At 57.7% G+C, this 24,955-nt stretch overlaps 1 protein-coding gene across 13 annotated transcripts in view; it reads left to right on the plus strand.

The window, feature by feature from the left end:
* KCNN1 (potassium calcium-activated channel subfamily N member 1) overlaps positions 1-24,955 on the plus strand; it is a 30,570-nt gene that overhangs the window by 4,734 nt on the left and 881 nt on the right. The window contains exons 1-11 of one of the 13 annotated variants that reach the window (XM_043587006.1): positions 2,985-3,163; positions 7,604-8,086; positions 8,847-8,942; positions 10,782-11,200; positions 11,616-11,624; positions 14,022-14,163; positions 17,432-17,542; positions 18,159-18,286; positions 22,240-22,248; positions 22,664-22,733; positions 23,291-24,156. In XM_043587006.1, coding sequence (XP_043442941.1) covers positions 2,999-3,163; positions 7,604-8,086; positions 8,847-8,942; positions 10,782-11,200; positions 11,616-11,624; positions 14,022-14,163; positions 17,432-17,542; positions 18,159-18,286; positions 22,240-22,248; positions 22,664-22,733; positions 23,291-23,443 — 1,785 coding nt within the window. In that variant the 5' untranslated portion in view covers positions 2,985-2,998 and the 3' untranslated portion in view covers positions 23,444-24,156. Of the gene's footprint in view, positions 1-2,980; positions 3,164-6,947; positions 7,166-7,603; positions 8,087-8,846; positions 8,943-10,781; positions 11,201-11,615; positions 11,625-14,021; positions 14,164-17,431; positions 17,543-18,158; positions 18,287-22,239; positions 22,249-22,663; positions 22,734-23,290; positions 24,157-24,955 lie in introns of those variants that run through there. The other 12 variants (XR_006298301.1, XM_043587010.1, XM_043587008.1 and 9 more) reach the window with 12 other exon arrangements.

Consider the following 24,955-nt stretch of genomic DNA (forward strand, 5'->3'; position numbering starts at 1 on the left):
CCTGCTGAAAACACGAGTTCAGGGGACTTTTTTTTGTGTGTCTTCACCATGGTATCTCCACTTCGGGTCCATGCCTTGCATATGGGAGGTGCTCAAGAAACACTGATAGAATGAATGAAGCTTCTCTAAGTTCCCGAATCCCAGGGAGCCCAGGAATAAGCCCTCCGAGACACACACTCCAGCTCCCTTGGGCCTTCCTGTCCCCCTTCCTGCCCCTACAATTCACAGGACCCTAAGGGGCTTAACCCCCCATGACTCCCAGTCTGCTGAGGCCTCGCGCACTCAACCCTGCAGGTGGAACCCCTGCCAGCCTCTGGCTTGCCCCATCCCTTTGCCCCTTCCCTCCAGCCACACAGGTCTCCCTTGCCTTCCTCAAACATTGCCCACCTCAACGTCTTGACCCCTGCAGCGTTCTCTACCCGATGCACCCTTCTAGCTCTTCGAGGGCCTGCTCCTTGACCCCTTTTGAATGTCCCCCCTTCCGGGAGGCCTCCCGTGACCACCTCAAAGTCTCCCCATCCCCATTCCTATTTTTCTCAACTTCATTGGATCTTTTCCTAATACTTTTGTGTATCTAGAATTCTTACTGGTCCCTTTATTTGGAGAGGGTTGTGCCTAGCGTTCTAGAAATGCAACGCCACGAAGGACGGGTTTGTATCTCTGCTTCTGCATTCCCAGCAACAGACTCAGAAAAGGGGCTTGGTGAATGAATGAATGAATGAATGAATGAATGAATATGTGAGTGAATGAATGAATGAGCCAATGAGTGAATACATTCCCCACTCTGTCATCTCCACACTTATGGGGGACTCAGGGTCTAGCCTCCTTCTGGGCAGCTATCTGTTAGACCCAGGATGGGTCTGAGATTTCTGTGGATGCACACCTGCGGGCTTGAGTCCTTCCCTACTCAGGCAGCCTGTGGGTCCCTCAGCCCCTGGGAGACCTCTCCCAGGTCTCTGGCATCCGGACCTAGACTTGTGGCCCAGCCCTCAGGCTCCTGGAAGAGGGGCTTCCTGTTCAGCCACCACCCCAACCCCTGCCTGTTTGATCGGCCATTTCCTGGGAGTGTGAGTCCTGGGGCATCCCAACTGACAGGTTCGTTTGGAGGCTCCTCAGTTCTCTTCCAGCCAGCCATGGGCTGATAAGAGGCTCCATCTGGAATGGAATCTCAGGTGATGCCCACCCACAGCCCCACCTCCATCCACCCCTGACCCCTAGCCACCTCTGCCAGCCTCGTCTCTGAGGGGTGAGGTTCAAGCAGGCAGCAGGGCAGACACGGGTGGATGGTGATCGTTCACCAGGCCCCCCCATTCTAAGTTCAGCCCCTTCAAGGGGGTCTCTGACCCCTCAGGGCAGATGAGTGCAAAGGGGAAGGAAGGATCTTTCCAGAGAGAGAAGGTGGGTATAGAGCCTGCAGGGCCTGTTCAGGGTGGGAGGCCTGGCAGAGCCTCCAGGGTCTGTGGCTCGTGCTTTTGTGAGTATCTGGATGTTGACATATTGGACTTGAATTCAAAAAGCATCAGATGCCGCAAGGACCCCACAGAAGTCTGCACAGGCTGGAGTCAGCCGGTGGGCACGGTGTGAATGCTTCTTACGGGGCAGGGACCCGCACAGGGGCAGGCTCTGTTGTCAGGGGCTGGGGCACTGAATGCCATACAGGGATGTGTGCCCGGTCCTGAGGGAGATGTGGGTGGCTTCATCACGACTGTGCTTTAGAAAGAGCCCCCAGCAGGCCATGCAGGCCTGGGGTGGGGGCCTGGTGAGTGGATGGGGGGATGGAGAGGGGATGGCTGCTCTTCGAGCATGGCTGAGAATGCGTCCATTTAGGGTCCCCTCTCCTGGCATCCCTGTGGACATGGGAGGGCATGAGTGGTCCCCAGGCCTCCTCTGCCACCACAGCCAGGCCTTCTCCAGGGTGTCCCCAAGAGGCTGGGATGAGAAACCGAAGTCCTGTCCGCAGACCCCAGGCCATCACCTGGCTCTGCTCAGCCTCATCACTGGCCCATGAGGCCACCCCCTGCCCAGGCAGCCGTCCGCTCATTCATTCATGCGGCCCAGCTATTTTCTGGACACCACAGAGGAAACAGATCAGCTGCCCACAGACAGTGACGAGCAATCAGATGTCCTGACCCTGTCCCAAGCTCAGAGCTAGGAAGAAAACACTGGGAGAGAGATGGTGTGTGTGTGTGTGTGTGTGTGTGTGTGTGTGTGTGTGTGTCAAAGCTGGACGCAGTCGCCCCCAGCCAGGCTGGGACAGGGTGAGGCCTAGGTAGTTAGGAGGCCTGGGGGAGGAGGAGGAAAGGGCTCCCCACCTCCCTGTCCCCAAGGCTGAATGAATGAGTCGCCCAAGCACGCCCTCTGTGCCAGAAAGGAGCTTGGTTTTGGACAGCCCCAAAGCAGGCTTCTGCTGGCCTGTCTTCCTGGCATTGGTGATAAGGGTTAGAAATGGGGGTGGGGGCTCAGTCCCGAAGATGGTGGCCTTGAACCTATGGCCCTAGCAGGCATCCCCTCAGCTCCTGGAAGCCCCCACGTCGGGGTCCTAGGCACCCTCCACGTGGCAACATCCTGCAAGCAGGACATCTGAGGAGGTAGTTTCAGGACGGAGGTGTCCAGTCGCTTTGCAAAGTTATCCCCTCAGCAAATGCGTGTATTTGAGGGGTTGAAGGAGGGTTGGAGTTGGAAGACCCGATTTTAGAAAGGGGGCGGCTAGGAGTTCTCGAGACCTGTCGGGGACCGGAGTTGTCGCTTCGCTAAGTAAGGTCCCCTCCATTGCGCCCAGCCAGAGAGCGAGTTTGAGGACCAGCTGAGCGCTGGGGGCCGAAGGGGGCTCCCGGGAATGTGGGATCTTTAAATGTAGGCGGAGCTTGCGGGGTCGCCGGGGGCGGTGCCAACCCGGGCTCGACCAATCGGCGGCGCCGTCCGCGTCGCACCGCCCCCTCCTCTCCCGGCCCGGGCGGGCGCTCGCCCCCGGCCGGGCCCGTGGACAGGGCGGCGGGGGATGCACCCGCCGCCGCCCCCGGCCCGGCCGCCTCCGGGCCCGACGCCCGCCGGCTGCTGCCCGCCCCGTCCGCGGCCCCGGGCCCGGCCCCCACGCGAGGGTCTGCGGCCGCGCGGGACCCTCTCCCCTCCAGCTTCTTCTGCCCACGGGAGCCGAGCCCTGCAGGTACCGGGTGGGACGGACCGGAGCGCCCAAAGAGGGAGGCACGTCCTGGAGGGGGGACGCGGTTTGGGACAGGGGCCAGGACGGAGGGTCTCCGAAGGATCCGGAACCCAGGGGACACGGAGAGGAAGGGAATGTGTGTCTGTGCACTGCCTGAGCGAGTGGAGATTCGCGGACCCCCAATCCCGGAGGGGGAAGGTACTGGGTTCACTTTGGCCGGGGTAGAGCAGTGAGTCTCTAAACTCCATAGATACGGTGGGGGGAGCTCTTGGGGTGAAGGCAGTGACCTGGGACTTATTTGGGAACGGGAGGGAGGAGACCCTCACCACTGGCTCCCAGATACTGCCGTTAGGGTCGCCCTAATGCAGGGGCCAAGGAGCTAGGTCTCTCAGCTGTCCCCGGACAGAGGTTCGGGTACCCTACACAGGGCACTGCCTTGGCTGTCCTGGAGGGCAGGCTGCAGATGTGAGTGCTGGAGGCTGGGAGCCAAATGGGAGCCGCTGATGGAGAGGGGTCAGCGTGGAGGGCGCTGGTGGAGGCAGCCCCACGGAGGGCAGAGCAGGCTAATTGCACCCTGCTGAGCGCTGGCAGGTTCCTGACTCCTGGTGATGGGGGTGGGGGGTGGGGCGCCCACCCAAGGGAATTGGGCAGTCCGCCTGCCTTACCGTACCCACTCCTGGGCAGCCCAGGGGTGGGAGGGCAAGTGGATCCCATCCACCCTGCAGAGAGAGCTAGGGTGCAAACAGTGCTGGTGGGTGGGTTGTCTTAGGATCCTTCCGCACCCTCCACTGGGACACACACCCCACACAGCTCACCCACACGTCCTGGAAGGTTCTGCCATGTGCTGCCCTGGCCACGGTTCCAGGGAGCGGTGGGATGTGGACTTCACCGCAAGGGGGGGCTCTGCTTTGGAGATGGGCCCCTTCTGGTCCAGCTCCGAAGGATGGGCAGCAGCACCTCCTCAGATGTACCCACGGCCACATGCTAAGCATTTTCCATGTGAGATCTCACTTCCATTTTGGCCACCAACCTGCTGGGGGGGGGGGGGGCGGGGGGCGGGCAAGTGACTTCATCCTGGCTGGGACACCCAAGGGTCCCTCCCAGGCAGCCACTGCACCAACTTGTCATTTGTAAAAGGGCTCACTCGAGGACCTTGGGGGGGTCTGGCCAGTTTCTTTGTCTTTCTGTTGAGTAGAAAAGCTTGGAGAAGCCAGCTGCCCTGCTTCCTGCCACCTGCCTGCCTTCTCCCACTCCTCGAGTCCTCCTGGGCGCCCCCTGCCGTGGGTGGCCCGCCGGGTTCCCACAGTGTCTCTTGGGGTGGTGTGAACGGGGGGGGGGTTCGGCTCATCCTCCCATGCCAGCCTTCAGTGAACAGAGGGCTCGTGCCCCAGACACATTAGGTAATTTTGGCAATTCTAGGGACCTTCCGAACCAGATGCAGCCCACGAGGTGTTTCTAACTTTTTAGAACTCATTGGCGAACCCAGGGCCTTCACCCAGAAAAATACACCCTTTCACAGACATCCAAACCTTGGCCAGAGTTTTAGAGAGGCTCCTGGTTCTTTGGGAATCTCTGAGGGTTCCAGGGACCCCAGCTTTGGGCCTAGTTGCAGTGGGGGAGGGGAAGGTATACCTGGGAAGGGGTGGGGTCTCTCGTCTCCCAGGGACCCCCCCCCCCCGGTCCCACCCGAACTGCAGAAACCAGCTGCCCCCTTCTATGGAATCTCGGGCAGGCCACTCTGTCCTGTTTCTTCTGAGGTCACAGGAAGGGTCAGACACCCACCGTGCCTGGGTCCTGAGCTCTGTGGCCCCTCAAGGGCAGGGCTTGGCTGACTCCCTTCCCAGAAGGCTCGTCAAGAGGGAACTTGGCACATCCCACCACCCTCTGCCCCCCCAGATGGCACTGACTTCGTCTCTGCTCCCTTCCTGGCTTTGTGACCTTGGGCAAGGTGCTAAACCTCTCTGAGCCTTGTCTCCCATCTGTAAGATGGGAGCGGGAATGCCGCCCGCCTCACTTAGTGGCCACGGAGGTTAAACATGATAATTCTGATAAAGAGCCCAACAAGCCCACAGTAAGCGCCATGGGCACGTTAAGGTGATGGGCCACAGGAAGGCCCTCCACCTCACTCCCTCCCAGAAGCCACCTGTACCCATCCCCCCAACCCCTCCCTGCCCAGGGCACCTTAGGACGAGGCTGCCAGGCAAGGAGGAGCATGGCCGACACACGGCTGAATTTGGCCTGTGCGTCGGGCGGCTGAGTCACATCCCCAAATTGTATCTTCGTAAGTGCGTTTCGGAAGGTCGTTTGCAACACCCCCACCCCCTCCTGGCTCCGTCTGCCAGGCCACTCGCCTCTCCTGCCTGTGCCCCCGAGCCCTGGGTGAGGACCCCCCGCGCTTTCAGGAGGGATGGTAGGAGCGATGCCTGGGGTTTCCTCACCTCCTGGGAGAGAGCAGGGTCTGCGATCGCTGTGTGTCTCCTGGTGACAGGCTCCCGGCCCCACCTACCAGCTGATGGCCCTTCAGGTGGCGAGCAGGGGCCCTCGCCCGGGAGTAGCAAGGCCCCTGAGTGTTCGTGAAGGTGGAGAGAGAGATCCGGGGCCAAGGTCAGCCTTATAAGCCGTGAAGTACGGGGCGTGCAGGAGACCAGCTCATATAAACCATGAAGTGCTAAGCCCGTGTGAGGCCAGGACTTATAAACCAACGTGTCAGGCCACAGGTGGCCACGGCCTGGTTGAGGTAATGGATGGAGGGGCGAGGGAAGGGACATGTTCTAATACTCATGAGGTCGCTCTGCCACGAAAGGAAGGTTTCTTGTGCCCCTACTGTGCACGGGCACCAGCATCTGGGGACATGCGGTGAGTGGGACAGACACTGTCTGGGGGTGCCCGACAAGGTGTCATCTTGGCATGTCTTTATGTGACAGTTTCCGTGTCTGTCACCCCCCCCCCCCCCCCCAGAGTGTGGTTGCAGGGCCGCAGAGGCATCCTGTCTGTGCGCACAGCCCTCTCTCCCGGGCCTGGTCCACAGGGGCCCGCCGTGCATGCCAGGCTGGCCTTTTCAAAGGGGGTCAGCACTTGGCCACTGCCTGTCGCTGCCCCGCTTATTCCTGCTGAGAGAATCTTACAAAGCAGCCCGGTCCAGAATCTGCCCTAGAAGGACATGGCCCCTTCACGGCACAGCGCCTCAGTTTCCCCACCGGTAAAACTGGCCAAATCCCAGCACCCCTTCTTGGGGGGTATTGGCAAGGATCAAGGAGCAAATTTGTGTGAAGGACGTAGCCTGGCGTGTTGTAGACGTTCGCTAAACATCAGCTCGTAGTGGCAACCGGGGGGTACACAGGAGGGAGGGAGAGATGGTGGGTTGGGGTGGGACAGGGGAGGGTCTAGCAAGTTGGGACCCAGAAGGTGAGACTCCACGCAGCCTCATCTTGTATGGGTCACTGTCCTCAAGGTCTTCACTCTCGAACATGATCCCAGAGGACACTGCCCTACGCGAGGGCAGAATCCCAGGATGTCGGGGCGGTCAGACAGTCTGCTCTCTGGTAGCCTGGTGGGGAAACTGAGGCTGACCCGGGGTCACAGGGCCAGGCTGAGCACATCTCACAAGGCCCTACAGAATCAACTCTGGGATCTTAGAGGTAAATACCGGGTTGCCACGTTGGTCCCGGAGTCTCTTTGGAGATCACAAACCTCCTTCCACGCAGGCAGGAGGGGGCTGGGGGTCTCTGCAGCCACAGCCACGGTCCTCGTGTCCCCACACTGATACCCCATGCTTGCGTGTGTTCAGGCCTTCGGACAGCTCTAGGGGAGGAATTGGAGGCCCAGCAGGGTGAGCTTGACTTGCCCGAGAACCTGAAGGTCAGAAGGAGACGAGCCCAGGTTGGAACCACCTCCTGACCACACACACGGCCTCTGGTCCTCCCAGGCAAACCTGCCAGCACATTCTGTCTCCAGACATTCCCAAGTGTTTACTGAGTGTCAGCTGAGTGTTCGGCATTGTTCTAGGTACTTGGAGACAGAAAACCAGTGGGCAAAGGTTCAATAAGAGGGTGTTCCAGGCAGAGGGCCCAGCAGGTGCAAAGGCCCCAGGCTGGACCAGGCTGGTCAGGATCTGGTGATGGGGATGCTTATGTGGCTGGAAGAGAATGACTCTGGAAGAGTGAGAGGGTTGAGGTGGGTAGGAGCCAGACCACAGAGGGCCTCCTGGCCACAGTGAGGTCTTTGGTTTTTGTGCAGCAGCACTGGGGAGCCATGGGAGGGTTTTGAGCAGGAGAGGAATATAGGCTGACTTGGGTGTTTCTTGGATGGCCAACCCACGTGTCAGTCACGTATCTGGGTTCAGGGCTTCCTGAGCCTCAGAATGTCTTGGGGTGGTGACAGGGGTCCCTGCCCTCTGGTCGGTTGGCAAGGCCCTTCCCTGACTGTGTCCCTCATGCCCCTCAGGTCGGCACAGGAGCCCAGTCACTGAGCCATGCTGGGCCCCGGGTGGCCTACAGCGAGCCCAACCCCGGCACCCACATAGTCATGAACAGCCACAGCCACAATGGCTGTGGGGGGCGGCCGCTGGGCAGCGGGCTGGGTGCCCTGGGCAGAGACCCTTCGGAGCCCGAGGCCGGCCACCCCCCCCAGCCCCCACATGGCCCGGGCCTCCAGGTGGTGGTGGCCAAGAGCGAGCCAGCCCGGCCCTCACCCGGCAGTCCCCGGGGGCAGCCCCAGGACCAAGAAGAGGAGGAAGACGATGAAGAGGATGAGGCAGGCAGGAGGAGGGACTTGGGGAAGACCCCAAACGTGGGCCACCGCCTGGGCCACCGGCGGGCGCTCTTCGAGAAGCGGAAGCGCCTCAGCGACTACGCCCTCATCTTCGGCATGTTTGGCATTGTCGTCATGGTGACCGAGACGGAGCTGTCCTGGGGGGTCTACACCAAGGTAGGCATGGCCTTTCCCCTTGGCCCAGGGAGGGCCCTGTGGACCTACTTGGCTCCTCACTGCCCCTGGGGCGTGGGGTCAGGGACCATATTGGCCCCAGGAGGAGCAGGTGGAAGATGCTGGAGGAGTGGGGGGGGGCGGGGGTCCTGGAGGCAGGGCAGGGGGTGGGTACTGGGCCTCCCAATGTGTCTACCTTCTGGGGGTTGCAGGCAGGCTGTACGTGGGGGAGTTAGGCTCCAGCCCATTCCTTCCGCCCTGCACCAAGAGGCCACACCCTGGCTTAAGGGAGTGGGGGGGTGGCGGCTGCCCCCCAGTCCAGGCCTAGGACAGGAGAGCCCCAGCGAAGGCCTGGGCCTCAGAGCCCGGAAAGAGCTTCTCCTCCTGAGAGTGATCGGGCTGGGCTGCGGCTATGGCTGCACGCCCCCTCGTGCCACCCAAGGGTGTGTGAGGACAGAGAGAGAGAGATCGGGGCACGTCCGCCGGTAGACTGTGAAATGCCGCCGGTGGATGCGGCGAGGCCTTCTAAACGGTGAAGTACCTACGTGAGGCCAGGCCTTATCGGCTGTGACATGCTGGGCCTTTAGGAGGCCAGGCCTTATCCACTCTGAAGTATAGGCCAGCGTTGCCATCGACCCAGGCCTAAGGAGAGAGGACAGGAGCATTCCTTCCTGAGGGGGGAGCCCAGGTGGGGGGGGGGGTCAGGAGGGCCACCCCCCCCCCCCAGCGCCCTGGTCCTCCTGTCCTCTCTCTCTCCGCCCAGGAGTCCCTGTACTCGTTTGCACTGAAATGCCTCATCAGCCTCTCCACGGTCATCCTGCTGGGCCTGGTGGTCCTCTACCACGCCAGGGAGATCCAGGTCAGTGGCGGGCCGGCCAGGGCAAGAGAAATGAAAACCTACACCGCCTACATCCACACGCAACTCGTCTACGCATGCCCCTAGCAGCCCTATTCGCGGGTACCACCGAGTGGAAACAACCCAGATCCCCGGTGTATGGACCAACAAAATGTCGTGTGCCCCCCAGCGGCATGTGGTTCACCCGCTAGAAAACCGAAGCACTGTGTGAGGCTGCTCCCGGCTGCTTTAACAGAGCACCACAGCCGAGGGGCTGAGACGGCAGGAAATGTGTTCTCACGGTGCTGGGGCTGGAAGTCCAAGATCAGGTGCTGGCAGGGTCGGTTTCTGCTGAGGCCCCTTTCGTCCACTTGCAGACGGCTGCCTTCTCCCCCCTGTGTCCTCTCGGCTTCCTCTGTGTGCGCGCATCCCTGGAGTTGCCTCTTCTTACGAGGACACCGGTCCTGTGGGAGCAGGGTTCCACCCTAATGACCTCATTTAACCTTAATTACTTCCTTGATTTTTTTAATGCTTATTTATTTATTTTGAGAGAGAGAGAGAGAGAGAGAGAAAGAGGGTGAGCAAGAGAGGGGCAGAGAGGGAGAAAGAATCCCAAGCAGGCCCTACGCTGTCGGAGCAGAGCCTGATGGGGGCTCAAACCCGCAAACGGTGAGATCATGACCTGGGCTGAAATCGAGAGTCGGACGCTTAACTGACTGAGCCACCCAGGCGCCCCTAACCTTAATTACTCCGTTAAAGACCCTCTCTCCAGGGACACCTGGGTGGCTCAGTTGGTTCAATGTCTGACTCTTGATTTCAGCTCAGGTCGTGATCTCAGGGTCGTGAGTTCGAGCCCCACACTGGGCATGGAGCCTGCTTAAAAAAAAAAAAAAAGCGGCGGGGGAGGGGGTGTCTCTCTCCAAATACAGTCACAATGGGAGTTAAGGCTTCAATTTATGAGTTTTGAGGGGACACAAGTCAGTCCAGAACATTTCAGCCTCGGGCCCATCCCCCGAAATTCATGTCCTCCCATGCAAAACGCATTCACAACTTCCCACCTGCCCCAAAGTCTTAAGGCATTCCGGCACCAACTCCCAAGTTCCATGTATCACTTAAGTATCAGATACGGGTGAGACTGAGGTGCCACTCCAGCCGAGAGCCGGACAAATCACCCAAGATGTAGGGGTGGGACAGGCGTAGGATAGGCCTTCCTATTCCAGAAGGGAAATCTGAAAGAAGGAAAGTTGGCAGATGCTGAGCAAGTCAAAGAGCTCCCAAGGCAAATTCTCTGCGTTCTGAATGCTCAGTGCTGCGGTTTCCGGGCCCACTGGGGTGGCACCGTTGTCCCTTCGGCTCTGGGTGGTGGCCTTTGGTGCCTGTGTTCTTCGACTCAGCATGTTTTCGAGGTTCTGCCACATGGCAGCGTGTATCAGAGCCCCTTCCTCTTGACGGCCGAATAATACTCCATTGTTTGGAAGGATCCCATTCATTCATTGACGGACACTTGGGTGGTTTCCGCTTTGGGTAGTTGTTCGCGTGCAAGGATTTGTCCCAATGCCGGTTTTGTTTTGGTTTCTATGTTTTTTGGGTTTTTTTTCCGATGCTCGTTTTCATTTCTCTTGCGTGTGTCCCCGGGGACGAGATTGCTAGGCCCTTGGTAACCCCGTGTTTTCTTCCACATTTAATTTGAATCGTGGCTGACCCCGAGAGCTGGGGAGTTTCGCGTCGGAGGCTGTGTTTCTCATAAAAGCCAAGCCAGGGGCTCGAGGGCTGGGGAGGGAGGGGGGTCCTCCCTGAGGGGGGCACGGGCGCGAGTCTGACACCCACCGCCGCCTGTCCCCTCCCCCGCCCCGCCCCCCGCAGCTGTTCATGGTGGACAACGGGGCGGATGACTGGCGCATCGCCATGACATGCGAGCGCGTCTTCCTCATCTCTCTGGAGCTGGCCGTGTGCGCCATCCACCCGGTGCCGGGTCACTACCGCTTCACGTGGACGGCGCGGCTGGCCTTCACGTATGCGCCGTCGGCAGCCGAGGCTGACGTGGACGTGCTGCTGTCTGTCCCCATGTTCCTGCGCCTCTACCTGTTGGGCCGCGTCATGCTGCTGCACAGCAAGATATTCACAGATGCCTCCAGCCGCAGCATCGGCGCCCTCAACAAGGTCACCTTCAACACACGCTTTGTCATGAAGACACTCATGACCATCTGCCCGGGCACGGTGCTGCTCGTCTTCAGCATCTCCTCCTGGATTGTTGCCGCCTGGACGGTGCGGGTCTGTGAGAGGTACGCCCCCGGCCCCGGGGCCCACCGTGCCCTCCCGCGGCTCCGGGGACCCAGGGCTCCCCTGGCCATCACAGACCCTGACCCACATGATACCCACCCCCCCTCCCAGTTCCTGGCCTCAGTGACCACCTTCAAGCGCGGCCACCTCATCCCTGGGACTCCAGCCTGTGTATCCTGTCCCCTACCCCAAGCGACACCCCCCTGGGACCCCCGGCCTCTCCCCCAGGGTGGGGTGGGGGCGGGTCTCATGCTCGTCTTTCTCCCAGCTCTTCCGCTGCGAGCAGCTAACCTCTGACCTCTGGCCCAGGGCAGTGGAGGCAGCAGGAACAGGATGCCCCCCGCCCCCCATCTGCCTGTTTCCCCCACAATTTAACCAGCTCTCCTTCTCCCCTCCGCCCGCCCCACCGGACTGTAGGGAAAACATGTGAGTCCTACCCTTGACCAAGCTGTGTGCACAGAGCCGCTGCCGTCCTGTCCGCCAGGAATTTAAGATTAGCTGCCGCAAGGTGGGGTGGGGCGGGGAGGGGGTGCGTTGGTGCATAGGGAGGTGAGGCGGGGCCGGGGCAGGCAAGTTCGGAGTCAGGCCCAGGACTGCTCTCAGGCCGTGTCCACTGGGCATCCTGGAGGTCCTTGTCTCCGAGGTTGGGGAGGGTTTTGTCTGGACAGCTGACCCTGGGGGACTTGGACAGCCCCTCCAGAGAGTTAGGTGGGTCTGGAGTAAATAAAAACTGACCCAGCCTTTAGTACCTCTCTCTGCACGGGGTTTGTTCTCAACAGCCCTGGAAGGTGCAGGCCATTCACCCAACTTACAGACGGGGAAAGGGAGGCTCTGGGGCAAAGGGACATTCCTGAGGGCCTGATTCCTGGTCGGCCCTGAGACCCACAGGGTGCTTCGGGAAAGGGAGGGTCTGCACTGGGCCTCTCGGGACGTGGGGGTGCCTTGGCTGGGAAAGAGCCTCTCCTACCTCATGCTTTGCTGGGGAAGGCCCTGGAAGGGTGTATGGCAGGTGGGGCTGAGACTGGGCTTCCTGGGGGTCCCTGGGCTGGACTTGTCCCCCCAGGACCCCAGTCTTCACCCCTTAATCTCCTCCATGGCGCCTGCCTCAGCCCGATGTGGGGCTCATGGGGGCGAGGGCCCAGCCCTTCTCGTCCTCGAGGCTTACCGTCTTGGGACCAGACGGGGTCTCCTTGGACCCCTGCTTGGGTCCCTATGCCAGTTCCCACAGCCCATCCCCTACCCTGTCACGGCGGGGTCAGGATTGTGGTCTGGGGAGTGAGAGAGGGGCTCCCCTCCTCGGGCATCCTTGAGGCGCAGTCTGGGTCATCGCAGGGGTCCCCAGGTTGGGGCAGGGAACGGGGCAGGACCAGGGGGGCAGCCAATCCTAAATTCTGAGCCCTACGATGCTGCTTGAAGCCCCCTCGCCTGCCTCGCTCCACCCCTGCGGCTCTGTCCCACCCCCACCCCGCCTCCCGCATGTCCCCCACTCTGTGGTCCTAGGTAGTCCCGGGGGGGTCCTGCAGCACCCACCACAGCTCCAGCCAGGCCCCGGGCTCCCCCACGCGCTGCTGGAGGGCCTCCCTCTCGTCTTCCTGGTATGGGGTGCTGGTTTACCGGGAGACAGAAGCCAGGGTAACTTGGGGCTCAGATGCCTCGCTGGGATTCGGTCCCAGGTCCCCCGCACCCAGCAAGCAGACTGGCAGCCCAGGAGGAGGGGCCTGGAATGGCATCCCGACAGGGACCCCCAAACACCACACCTGCCGAGAAGGTCTCCCGCCTTCCCATCCTCCTTTGGGGGCTTCTATGGCCTCCTCTTGAGCCCCTAACTCCAGCCCTGTCTGTCTGGAGCAGCCCTCCCCCCAGCTTCCCCTGTCCTGACCCTGCCAGCGTCCCCCCTCCTCTGCACCACCTCAGTTGACCTCTAACCTGGAGCCCCCTCAGGGCCTGAGGCCTGGGAAAGAGTGGGTCATCAGGAAAGGGCTCCCTGAGCTGGAGGGGCTTCACAGGCTGGGGAACTTCGAGAGAAACCCCTCTGACCCCCAGCCTGGGCTGACCGTAGGTAGGACGTGTTTGTAGCCCACGTGACCGGGTTCACAGGGCTGGCCATGGCCAGGGACCAATTCATGTCCCTTGGGGCCCGCCCCCCCATACCAAAAAGTTAACCGCCAGCCTCCCCCCAGTGCCAAGCTGCCGCCTCCTTCCCCAACTCCCAAACGAACCCTAAGCCTGGGATTTGGGGACCATTGGTGCTGCCCCACACATACTGACTTCCCTTTTGCTCCCAAGTCCTGGAATACTGCAGCCACCCGTGTCCCCCAGGGGCCCTCTCCCCCTGCCCCCTCAACCTCACGGAGCCCTGCTGGCTGGGGAAGTTCTTCCCGATGTCTCACCTGAATCCTCACCTCCACTCCCTGCCGCTTCTGGCACCCGTGGCCACCCGTGTCTGCGTCTGTCTGTGCGTCTGTCTTTGGGAGGGGGATCGCGTGGACACAGTAGACGTACCCTCACCCGGACCCCTCTGCCCCCGGACCAGGACCAGGGCCAGGGAGGGCACACATCCTGGGCGGCAGCGTGGGGTGGGGGTGAAGGGAGAATGGTGGAAGGGATCCTGGGAGGAGAGTGCGGGTGCCCTCTGCCCGACGGACCCTTGGGAGGATGCTGACCATCCCCTCTCCCTACAGCGGTACCTTTCCGAGCCCTCAAAGTGGTCCGCTGCTTGTAGTCAGGGTCCCCACCCAGCCGGGTGGACCCAGGGCCCCAGAGGGAATGATGAAGGCAGAGAGACCAGTGTGGACTGACTGGGCCTTCCCCGGCTCCCCTCAGGTACCATGACAAGCAGGAAGTGACCAGCAACTTTTTGGGGGCCATGTGGCTCATCTCCATCACCTTCCTCTCCATCGGCTACGGCGACATGGTGCCCCACACCTACTGCGGGAAGGGCGTGTGCCTGCTCACTGGCATCATGGTAAGGGCGGGGGCCCTTGCACACCCCCTACGGACGGGGAGCTCACTCCATTGTGAACCGTAATGCATCAGCCTGCCCCTCCCTCTTTGTGTCATCCTGCTCCCTCACCGCCCCCCCCTCCTCCTTACCCCGGCCGTGACTCAGAAATCTGCACCCTTGGGCTTCCTGGGGGGCATCTCTTCTTGGCTTCTTCCAGCCCTAGGTATGTATGTAACTCCTGTGGTCCCCGCAGGGCTGGATGCTGTGGTCCGCTGTTAGCCCGGCGTTTGTCTGCCCCTTTATTCTCTGCAGCCTGCTTACTTCACAGCCCTGGGGTCCAGGGCTAGGGACTTGATGCTTCCATGCCTCAGTTTCCCCAGCTATAACCGGTGCCCATCTCCTCTGTTCATCGTGAAGTTCAAGTCTGTCCCTTTTTATTTATTTATGTCTTTTTAAATTTTTTAAATGTTTCTCTTTATTTTTGAGAGAGACAGAGACAGAGCACGAGCAGGGGAGGGGCGGAGAGAGAGGGAGACACAGAATCCGAAGCAGGCTCCGGGCTCGGAGCTGCCGGCACAGAGCCCGACGTGGGGCTCAAACTCACAAAGCGCAAGATCACACGACCTGAGCCGTGGTCAGACCCTCAACCGATTGAGCCGCCCAGGCGCCCCTCAAGTCTGTTCCTTTATGTGAAACGTCTAGAACGGTGAATGCTGTGGACACCCAGTCAACACCCTCTGGGTTGTGCCGTCACGGCTCCCTTCCCCATCCTTGCCTGATTCTTGGGGCATCCCAAGCGCCCCGCTGAGCCCCCGTGCTGTGCAGCTTGTCTCCTGTGACTCGTTGGGCCCTGACAGCACCCCTTCTCCCCCCAAGACTTCTCAAGTCTGTCGGTGGGTGTGGGCAGCCTTTGGCACCCAGCACCTTGTTTCCCTGGTCCCGTCTTCGGTTTTGCTGTTCATCCCCTTCTGGAACCTTCTGGAACCTTCTTTCTCCAAGCTTCCACCTCCTTCACAAATGCTCTTCCGTGTTTTGGGTTGCAGATTATCGGGTGCGTGACAGGGGACTCCTCTCCCCAGTCCCCAGTTAATAACCTGTTCATTTGTGAAGAACAGTGAGCATCGGTGGGACCAAAGTAGCACCAAAGAAACTGACTTAATCCCACCCCCCCAGGTTCCACGCCAGGCCACTCCTCCTCCGTTCTTGCAAACATAGGGCACGATCCCCACAAGAGTTTCCTTTTCTCCCGCCGACGGAGGGAGCATCTTGCGGTGCCTCTGCCTACCCTGTTACGCTGCTTGCAGACCGTGGTCAGTTGTCACTGTGTCCCGAGGCCCATGGCTCTGTCCCCATTTCTCCTCACCCTCTCTAAGCTGTTTGAGCAGAAGCTGGGGGCTCCACGTCCTCCTCGGGCCCCCACCGGGGCCTCCCTTCTCCTGGCTGCGCTGACGCGGCCCCCCTCTTGTGAAATGGCACCACGCCTATTTGCCTGTGTTACTTTGCAAGAGGCGAAGGGGGAAAAACTAAAGGTCCACAGTCCAACCCCCACTACAAGCAAACGAACTTTTCAAAAGAACCAAAAAAGGACTCAGGTAAGGCGAGCTCAAACCCGGAAAGCCCAAGACAAAATGGAAACGCCGAGTTCCGTTCTTTGGGACATGGCTCCTTCTGGAAAATGAGTTCCATGTGTGGCCACGTCTCCGCCCTCGCTGCTGGCACACGCACGGGTGGCCACGCTTGGGCTGGTTTCTAGCTCTCCTCTTGGCTCTCTCTGCCAACCTTGCCCAAGCGTGTCTGCTCCCGGTCACTGCCCTGTCCAGGATCTCACCAGCCATGCGTCTGTCTGTTCTTGAACTTCAGGGCATCCCAGTGTGGCCCCCTCTGAGCCTGGCGTCTTTTGCTGGACGTGGTTTCCATGCTATTTTGCGGAGCCACCAGATGTCTTTTTTTTTTCCTTTCTGCGTCGTATTCCACCTGGAGGGTTTTGTTTCGTTTTGTTTCGTTTGTTTGTTTGTGTGTTTTTTTGCCCCAGTTGACAGGGCTTCTTCTGACAACAGACTCCAGGAACCCATGTCAGGGTTTTCTCAGAAGGCAACCTTGTCCATGTCGCCTGCCCATGTCGCCCTAGTGGGGCATGTGGGGACCCAGACCTGCCCGGGACCGTCCGATGGTGGCCCTGGCCCTGGCCCACCCCTCCCCATAGAGGTTTCCTTCCATCCCTAAGAAGAACTGAGCATCCCTGGCCAAGTGTCCCAGGCCGACCTCTCCCTTCTTCCTTCTTGGAGGTCATGGCCTCAGGAGCAAGCAGCTTGCAGGAAAGCATCAGGAACAGCCCTCAGTGCGGGCGGGGAACTGCCTCCCCCCTTCACACCTGCTCCCGCCACCTGCCTTGAACACCTGCTGGCCCCCCTCACCTGCTCCTGTCACCGGCCTCGGGCACTTCTGGGGCTGATGACACTCCTGGGGGTTCTAGGCTGGCCCCTGGCCCCTGCTCCTCGGTGGCAGACCCTCTCCCTCCCTCCCGCGTCACTTTTTGCTGCCCCCCTCCACCTGTCTGCCCTCTCCTCTCCTGGGTCCTCGCTCCTGCTCTTTTCTCTCTCTCCTAGGCTGCTCCCAGTAGACATACAAGTCCTCTCTAACCTCCTTCACTAGCCAGGAGATCTGCCATTTCGGGCATCCTGGGGAGTGTGATTGCATCAGGCGGGCAGGCCACCGTTCTCCCCTCCACTCCCCACCCCTCCTGGGACCTCCGCCCTGCTCCTTCCTACCTGCAAATGCCCCACCACAGGCAGCCAGCCTGACCCTCCACTCACGCTGCCTTCTCACCCTGCCAACTGACCCCTCCCATGACTGTAGGAAGACGTGTTGTCTGGGTCTCTGCCCTCAACGCCCAGACCCCAGCGCCTTGAGGGAAATGCTTCCAAATCCTCCCTCCTCCATGTTCCGAACGTACCTGCAGATCCTGCCCTTTTCTTCTCCCTTTCTTCTCTCCAAGCCTCAGTTTCCCTCTCTGTCTAGTGGGGATAAGAGTGGTATTACCTCCCAGGGCTGTTGGGGATCGGATGAGCTCATCAGTGGGACACAGTCCCCAGACATTCAACCGATATGAAGCAGGTGGGGCTGGGAGTCAGTGAGCTCAGCAGGTGGGACCTGCCAACACTGTGGGCTTAGAAGGTAAAGGTGAGGGTGGAATCAGGGCAGGCTTCCTGGAGGAGGGAGGGTGTCCTGCCTGTGACCCGGGACCTACATGGGGCAGGACACTGATGTGTTCCCCACCCTCCGCATGCAGGGGGCCGGCTGCACAGCACTTGTGGTGGCCGTGGTGGCCCGGAAACTGGAGCTCACCAAGGCAGAGAAACACGTGCACAACTTCATGATGGACACTCAGCTCACCAAGCGGGTAAAGACCTCCATCACAGCCACGTCCTCTTCTCGGTCATCAAGGGCAGACCCTCCCCACCTTACTTCTGCACGTGCCAGGCATGTGCACATGCCCACCGGTCACTGCCCTGCCTTGTGCTCTGCTGCCCATGTGAATGTGCATGAACCATGCACAGAGACGTGGCAGTGGCCCCAGGCGCCCACCTGTGTGCCTAGTCACAGCCCCACCCTGAGCCACACAGCAAGAGGCAGGCATTTGGGGGCCAGGCAGCCGGGTACAACTTAAAAGCTGTCTGACCTTGGCAGGTCGACCGCCCTGTGCCTCAGTTTCCCCATGTGTAAAGGGAGAGAGATGCCAGCGTGTGTAGATTCACTGATATAACATTTGCAAGGTGTATAGAAAGGGTCTGACCCACGCTGAATGATACAAATGAAGTGCACACACACATACACACACACACACAGACCCACACAGTGCAGGTGTGGCCACGTAAACGTGTCCTTGCCTTACGGTCCCAGGATCCCAGAGGGGCATTTCCAGGAGTTTCTAAAAGTTTCTGGAGGTTTCCGGAAGTTTCCAGAGCCTTCCACAGCTTCGTGCCTGCCTTGAGGAACTGTTCTTTTTCTGGCCCCAGGTAAAAAATGCCGCTGCTAACGTTCTCAGGGAGACGTGGCTCATCTACAAACACACTAGGCTGGTGAAGAAGCCAGACCACGCCCGGGTTCGGAAACACCAGCGTAAGTTCCTCCAAGCCATCCATCAGTAAGTCCAGCACCTTTCCCGCTCACGTTTCTGTGTCCACCTGGTGCGGAGGCAACTGTGGTCCTCGGGAGGAGGCTACAGGCCAGGCCAGACAGCTCAGCATGGCCTCATCACGGCCCCTCCCATGCCGGGTGGTCGGTTGGGGCTTGCAGTGTCTGTGCTGGGTGGGATGGTCAGAAGGAGGCAGGTGATGGGTCCAGCACTTGTCCAGGGCGATCACCTTTGATAAGTCATGCAACCCACCCCAAATAAATGGCAAGAAGCATATTGTATTCTCCAGAATAGCCAAAATTGTTTTACCTTTTAGATGAGACGCCATTTCCCTTTTTTGCTTTGGCTGCCAGGAAGCTCCGAATTAAATTTGTGTCCTGATCCATGTGATCATGTGGGGTAACTAGAAATTCCTTGATTCCCTCTGTTGTCCCTTTGTCCTGAGAATTATTTAGTCAAGTAGTTCTCCACCTTGGCTGCTCACCGGAATCCCCCACGGGGCTTTAAAAGGCCCACAGGCTGCACCCAACACAGCAGAGTCTGGGATGCACCGTGAGCTTAAGTTTAAGTTCCTCGGGTGAGTCCAGTGTGCAGCCAGAGTTGGCAAACTTTTCCTATAAAGGGCCGGAGGGTAAATATTTCAGGTTTTGTGGACCAGACGGTCTGTCACAACTACTCTACTCTGCCACTGTAGCAGGAACGCAGTGAAGAGGAGTGGGTGGGCTATCCTCTAATAAAACCTTATTTTCCCAAAACAGGTAGCTGGCCAGATTTGGGCTGGGCCAGGCTATCATATGCCAAGCACTGTCCACTAGAAATATCACGTAAACCACTATATAGTTTTAAATTTCCTGGTAGCCACATTACAAAAAAGTAAAAAAGGGGGACCTGAGTGGCTCAGTCAGTGTCTGACTCTTGATCAAGGTGTTGATCTTGGGGCTGTGAGTTTGGGCCCTGTGTTGGGCTCCATTCTGGGCATGAAGCCTATTTTAATAATAATAATAATAATAATAATAATAATAATAGTAATAATAATAAATTAAATTTTAAAATAGTAATGAAAACAAGTGAAATAAATTTTAATATATTCATGCAATAGATGCAAAATATTATCTTAACATGATTAGTATAAAAAATCAGGTATTTTAGAATTTTTTTTTGTGCCAAATCTTCAAATTCTATTGTGTGTTTTACATTTATTTACAGCCCATTTTTATTCAGACCATCCACCTTTCAAATGTTCGGTAGCCACACTGAGGATGTATGAGACCAGCACCCAGTCTAGAATTTTAAACAGCTCCAAATCCTGGGAGTGAGGCACTCAAATATAAATTACAACTGAGTCCCGTGGTACCTGATTTAAAAGAGTAAAAACATATTTCGGCACTTTTCAGAATGAGCCCATGGATTCCCATCTCTCGTGTTGTGGGAAAACCTATTCACAATTGGGTTCCCCTAAGAAAATCAGGTGGCTCCTTGCCCCGGGAGCTCCTAGGCCAGACTCAGGGGCCAATGAGTCACAAAGTAAAGTGAATAGTGTTAGAGGCTGAACTCGTACAGCAGCAAGGCAGCTGATTCAGCTGTGGAGAAAAGAGACAAGAGGCAGCATGGAGAACCCTGGTGTCAATGGTAGAGTAGGAAGGTTGGGTTGGAGCAGAGCTGAGGGTGTGGCTGAAACAGCCCAGCTTCTGGGATGTCAGAAGGTAAATGAGTGTGGCCATGAGGAGACCAGGCCATAGGAGAGGAAGCTCAGCCAGCTGGATTTCAACTTTTTAATCCTGTTTAATAATCTTTGCCTCTTTAAAAAAAAAAAAAAAAAAAAAAAGCTTTATTAAGCTATAATTGACTATATTCAACTGCACCTATTTAAACTGCATAGTTTAATCAGTGTTACCGTATGTATACATCCACATAACAATTAGCACAGTCAAGATAAAAAAAAACAAAACAGATCCATTGCCCCCAGAGTTTCTTCGGGCTCCTTACCGTCTTTGTCTTTTAGCTAGAGAGTTTAGTACATTTACATTTATTGTGTTTACTGTTATAATTGGATGGGTTTCAAATGATAACGGTCCCTACTTCACAAGACTGCAGGGAGATCCAAATGGGAGGATATGCAGAAATGCCTGGCATGGTCCTTGGCACAGAACAAATACTGGTAACACATGATGCCCTCTGCTTCTGCTTCCACCATCGTCTAAAAAGCAGGGAGAGGAGCTGGTACCACACTTACTCAACCTCACTGTGTCCAGTGCCTTCTCACAAGACCCCAAGCCCCTTGAGGACAGAGACCCCTCCTCGTTGGCCCTCCCGCAGTTAGTAACTGACTACTGTTGTCCCAGTCTGGTTTCTGCCACCTAACTGTGGGACCTTGGCAAGTGACTGTGCTATTCCAAGCTGCGTTTTTGTATCTTTATAAGTGGAGCGAATGGTCGTTAATGTGCCTTTCCTCCAGGGATGAGGTGTGGATAGAACACAACTGGGGATTCACCTCCGCCTACCTGCCGTACAGTGTTTTCTAAACAGGAGAACCAGCAATGTTGTCATTACAACCCTCGATATGTTCATTTGGTTACTGTATACGCATTTCCTATGCCAGCCGGTGTGCCAGGCATGGGGGGCACAGACATTGGGCCTGTCCTGGACTTTGCCCCAAGGGAGGTTCCGGAAGGTTGTTGGAGGGAAGCAGGAGGGTGGGAATTTAGGAAAGCCAGGTCTGTGGAGAAGGCACTTGCTCTGTGAGTTACCTGTCCCTTTGTTCTGGGGCAGGACTGTCTCCTTCTTCTTTCTTTCTTTATTTGTTTATTTATAAATAAGCCACCTGAGCCACCTGGGCGCCCCCATTTTTTATTTTTTTAGCGATTTCATTTTTAAGTAATCTCCATAACCCACATGGGGCTTGAACTCACGACCCTGAGGTCAAGAGTCGTCCACTCCACCGACCAAGCCAGCCAGGCGCCCCTCACTCCATCTTTGGGTCCCCCTAAACCTACTCCCTTCCCAATCGGAAAAGAAAAAGAAAAAAATGGCCCCGTAGAGCTGATAAAACCAAAGAAGTTGGAACTAGGGCCTGAAGGGTGGGTGAGATTTGGTTAGGAAGCCAAAAAGGGGGGGGGGGTGCATAGCAAGGATTGTCCACAGCCCGGGCAGTGGTGGGGACGTAGGAATGAGTGTGGTGCCAGGGAGACTGGAGGTCTGATATGCGGGCATGAGGGAGCCTTGGCAGGGTCTTGGGCTGGGGAGTCTCCGTGACGGGAACACCGTATGATCAGCCAGTGCAAAGGCGGACGTGATCTCTGGACAGATCGACGAACGTAGCGGGCACTTGCTCGGGATGCCATAACAGATTACTACCAACTGGGTGGTTTTAAAACAGTAGAATTTATTATCTCACTGTTCCAGAGGCCGGAAGTCCAAGATCAGAGTTGGCAGGGCCGTTTGCCCTCTGAAGGTGCTAGGGGAAGATCTGTTCCAGGCCTCTTTTAGCTTCTGGCAGCCTCGGGCGGTCCTTGGCTTCTAGATATATCTCCCCAGCCCTCCATCTTCAAATGGCCATCCCCGCTGAGGTGCCGGTGGGCACTGGCTTTGCCTCTCGGAGCCCCGTTATTCTTGGGAAACAGCATGGGCATAGTCCCCTGGACTGAATGCCACCTCTGGGACCAGGTGCCTGGCACAGACTGGGATACCGTGGCACCACAAGGCTGCAGACAGCTGCATTTGCTGGGTGGGCGCGGCTGGAGGGAGGGGAGGCCAACGGATGCGTCCCCCAGGGGCTGCCGCTGCCCGCTCAGGCTGGGCCTCTTCGCAGAGTCAGGGCGACAGCCCCTCAGCCATCCAAGGCCCCCGGTCTGGTCTTGGGAGTCGTGCATGTGGGAGGCGGGCAGGGTTGGGCGTGCGGCACCCGGCCGCACGGAGATTAAAATTGCCTTGTGATTTCTCTCTGCTCTGCCGGGGCCTGCCAGAGCTCAGAAGTAAGTCTCTCCCGGGGGTTGAGGGGTGCATGGTGCTCGCGGGGCAGGGGACACACCCAGGGCCGCTGGCGGATCACTGCCCGCTGGCCCCAGGAGGTGGCCAGGGCGCGTGTCCGGCGTGTGCAGCCTTCAGCTGGGCCTGGGAGTCCAAGTTCCCGGGACATCCTGAATCAGGCTGCGTGGACGTGGCCAGAAGGTGGACGCTGTCGGGGGTGGCTTAGCCACCCGCCAGGCCCTGCCACCCCATGTATGCTAGGAGGGAATGCGCAGCATGGGGCCCGACCCTACCTCCGCCCTCATCTCCCACCTTCTGCATGTCCACAAGGCGACCCCGGGTGGGGTGGGTGCATGAAGGGCCCCACTCCCCTGCAGCCTCCACCAACCCTGTCTACCCACCCCCCTGTCTGTCTCCCAGGCTCCGGAGTGTGAAGATTGAGCAGGGGAAGCTGAATGACCAGACCAACACTCTCGCCGACCTGGCCAAGGTGAGCCAGGCCGGGCTGGGCAGGGTGGCTCCCCAGGCCAGCAGGGGGTGGTCAGGCCCCTCCGAAGGAGGATGGGAGACATTCAGTAAAGAACAGAGGCCGCCTCCTGCCCGGGGAGGAACAGTGCGGGGCACTGGTAGGGCAGACGGGGGACTCAGGCCGGGTCTGCAAGGCTCCACAGGGTCCGCTTGTCAGAGAAGCTAGGAATCCACATCTGTAAGTAAACTACTTTTTTTTAGCGTTGGCAGCTTTTTTTTTTTTAAACCGTATCTAGTAAAATAGCTTTAAAGGGAAATCTTTTTTGTTAATGTTGATTTAGTTCTGAGAGACAGAGCAGGAGAAGGGGAGGGGCGGAGAGAGAGGAAAACACAGAATCCCAAGCAGGCTGCAGGCTCTGAGCCATCAGCACAGAGCCCAACGCCGGGCTCGAACCCATGAACCATGATCGTGACCCGTGGCAAAGTCGGGCGCTTCACCAACTGAGCCACCCGGGCGCCCCTTTAATAAGAATATCTAATTAGTGGGCCACATGGGTGAAGTGGTCCTTTGTGTTTTAGGCATATCGACACCCAAGCTCCAAAATTCAAGAGAAAATCCAAATTCTTTTGCTACGGATGGAAATTCAAATCCTAGCATCAGCAGAGAGCTGCTTTGCACGGCAATTAAACATCTTTCAGGAAATTGAAGCTGGTTGCAAGGGCTCTCTGTAAAGATCAGTTTATGGTATACACCGATCTATTTGTTGGTCTTATTAGCAAGTCCTGCTCTTTGAATCTTCGGCACACTGTTCTGAACCCCCTTCTGAGCAGTGGCATACCCTCCACGAATAGTTCATGTGTGAACTCTGCTCATTGGCTCCCTCCCCGAATCAGTTTAATTAGTCTGAGGTTAATTTAATATTATCTTCAGAAGATGCTTGTAAGTCCCATCCTATTTCTTATTCCCAGAGCGTTTCGGACTCATTCTCTTCATCATTGTCAAGCGAATGCGATATAATGTTAACCTACATAAATTTAATTTGGAAAGAAACATTATGGAGGAGAAAACATATTCTAGAACCCTGAAGAAATCATCCCGTTGGTAGTAGAGAGAACATAGTCCCAAAAGCATATGGAAAATCCTTGCCAAATTAATTTGATGTCGTGTGAGATAACGGCTATAAATACACATGAAATGCCTTCGAGACACTAGATATTATAATTTGGATTATCTCTATCACACTTCCTTCTGTTAGTGCAGATGACTGAAATTTGAATTTTTCAAAGTTATTTAAACCTTGCAATCACGGTAGTATACTCCGAGTACATTTAACAAAGCCTTCTTTGAAGGAAGGCTTTAATTGGATTGGATTATATGGGTTCCTGATTGTTTTAATTTAACAAGGTTAAGATGTTTTCCAGTATTAAACTTTAATGCGCTCCTGCCCAAGGTTGCTGATTTAATTTGTGTATCTCTGATAAAAGTCACATGCGTATTCCAAGTTTAAAAAAAAATTAAACCTCAGAGGCCAGGAAAAAAAAAAAAATCATCAGAGGGCTGGATGCCTCCAGATGTTGTCCTCTGGCCCTGGGGACCGCGGCCCTCTGAGGCATGGAGGTTGGAAGGGAGAGGCTAGGGGTGGAACGCAGCAAAATGCCGTGGTAGATGCCTCATCCTGTCCCCCTTCCGTGGAGCGGGGGGGGTTGGGGGCTCTTTCCCCGCCTCAGCATCAATTCTCCCATCCCAGGCGGTGGCTGGGGAGTGGCTGTCCCCCTTGCGGGCGTGCCCAGCTCTTAGCTGAGGTTAGAAATGAGGAACGATGTTCTATCGCCACCTGGTGGCAGCATTGGCCCGCCACGTGGAGTGGCCAGCCTCCCCTCCCAGGGCCCACGTGGACAGTGGCAGAACCGCCTCCTGCTTGCTGGATTGTGGGGAGCAGTCGAGTTGGCGGGGACATCCCATGGCCTACCGTAACAGTAGTTGTTGTGGCTGTTGTACTCCCTGGTCTGTGACCGGGTCGGATCCTTGGAGCGGTCCCTTCCCCAGTGTAGGGCGGGGCGCGGGGAGGCGGTTCACAACTGACCTCCTCCCTCTCAGCCATGGCCCCAGCCTGGAGCAGCGTCAGCCCCAAACCCCCTCCGGGCCTCTGGGCCGTGGTTCCCCTGGGTGAAGGCACCACCCAAGACCCCCCCCCCCCTTTGGCTGCCTGTCCAGGTGGCCAGTTAAGCCCCTCAGGGCAGCTC

The sequence above is a fragment of the Prionailurus bengalensis genome, chromosome A2 (genome assembly GCF_016509475.1).
Source record: "Prionailurus bengalensis isolate Pbe53 chromosome A2, Fcat_Pben_1.1_paternal_pri, whole genome shotgun sequence".
In the NCBI taxonomy this organism is placed as follows: domain Eukaryota; kingdom Metazoa; phylum Chordata; class Mammalia; order Carnivora; family Felidae; genus Prionailurus; species Prionailurus bengalensis.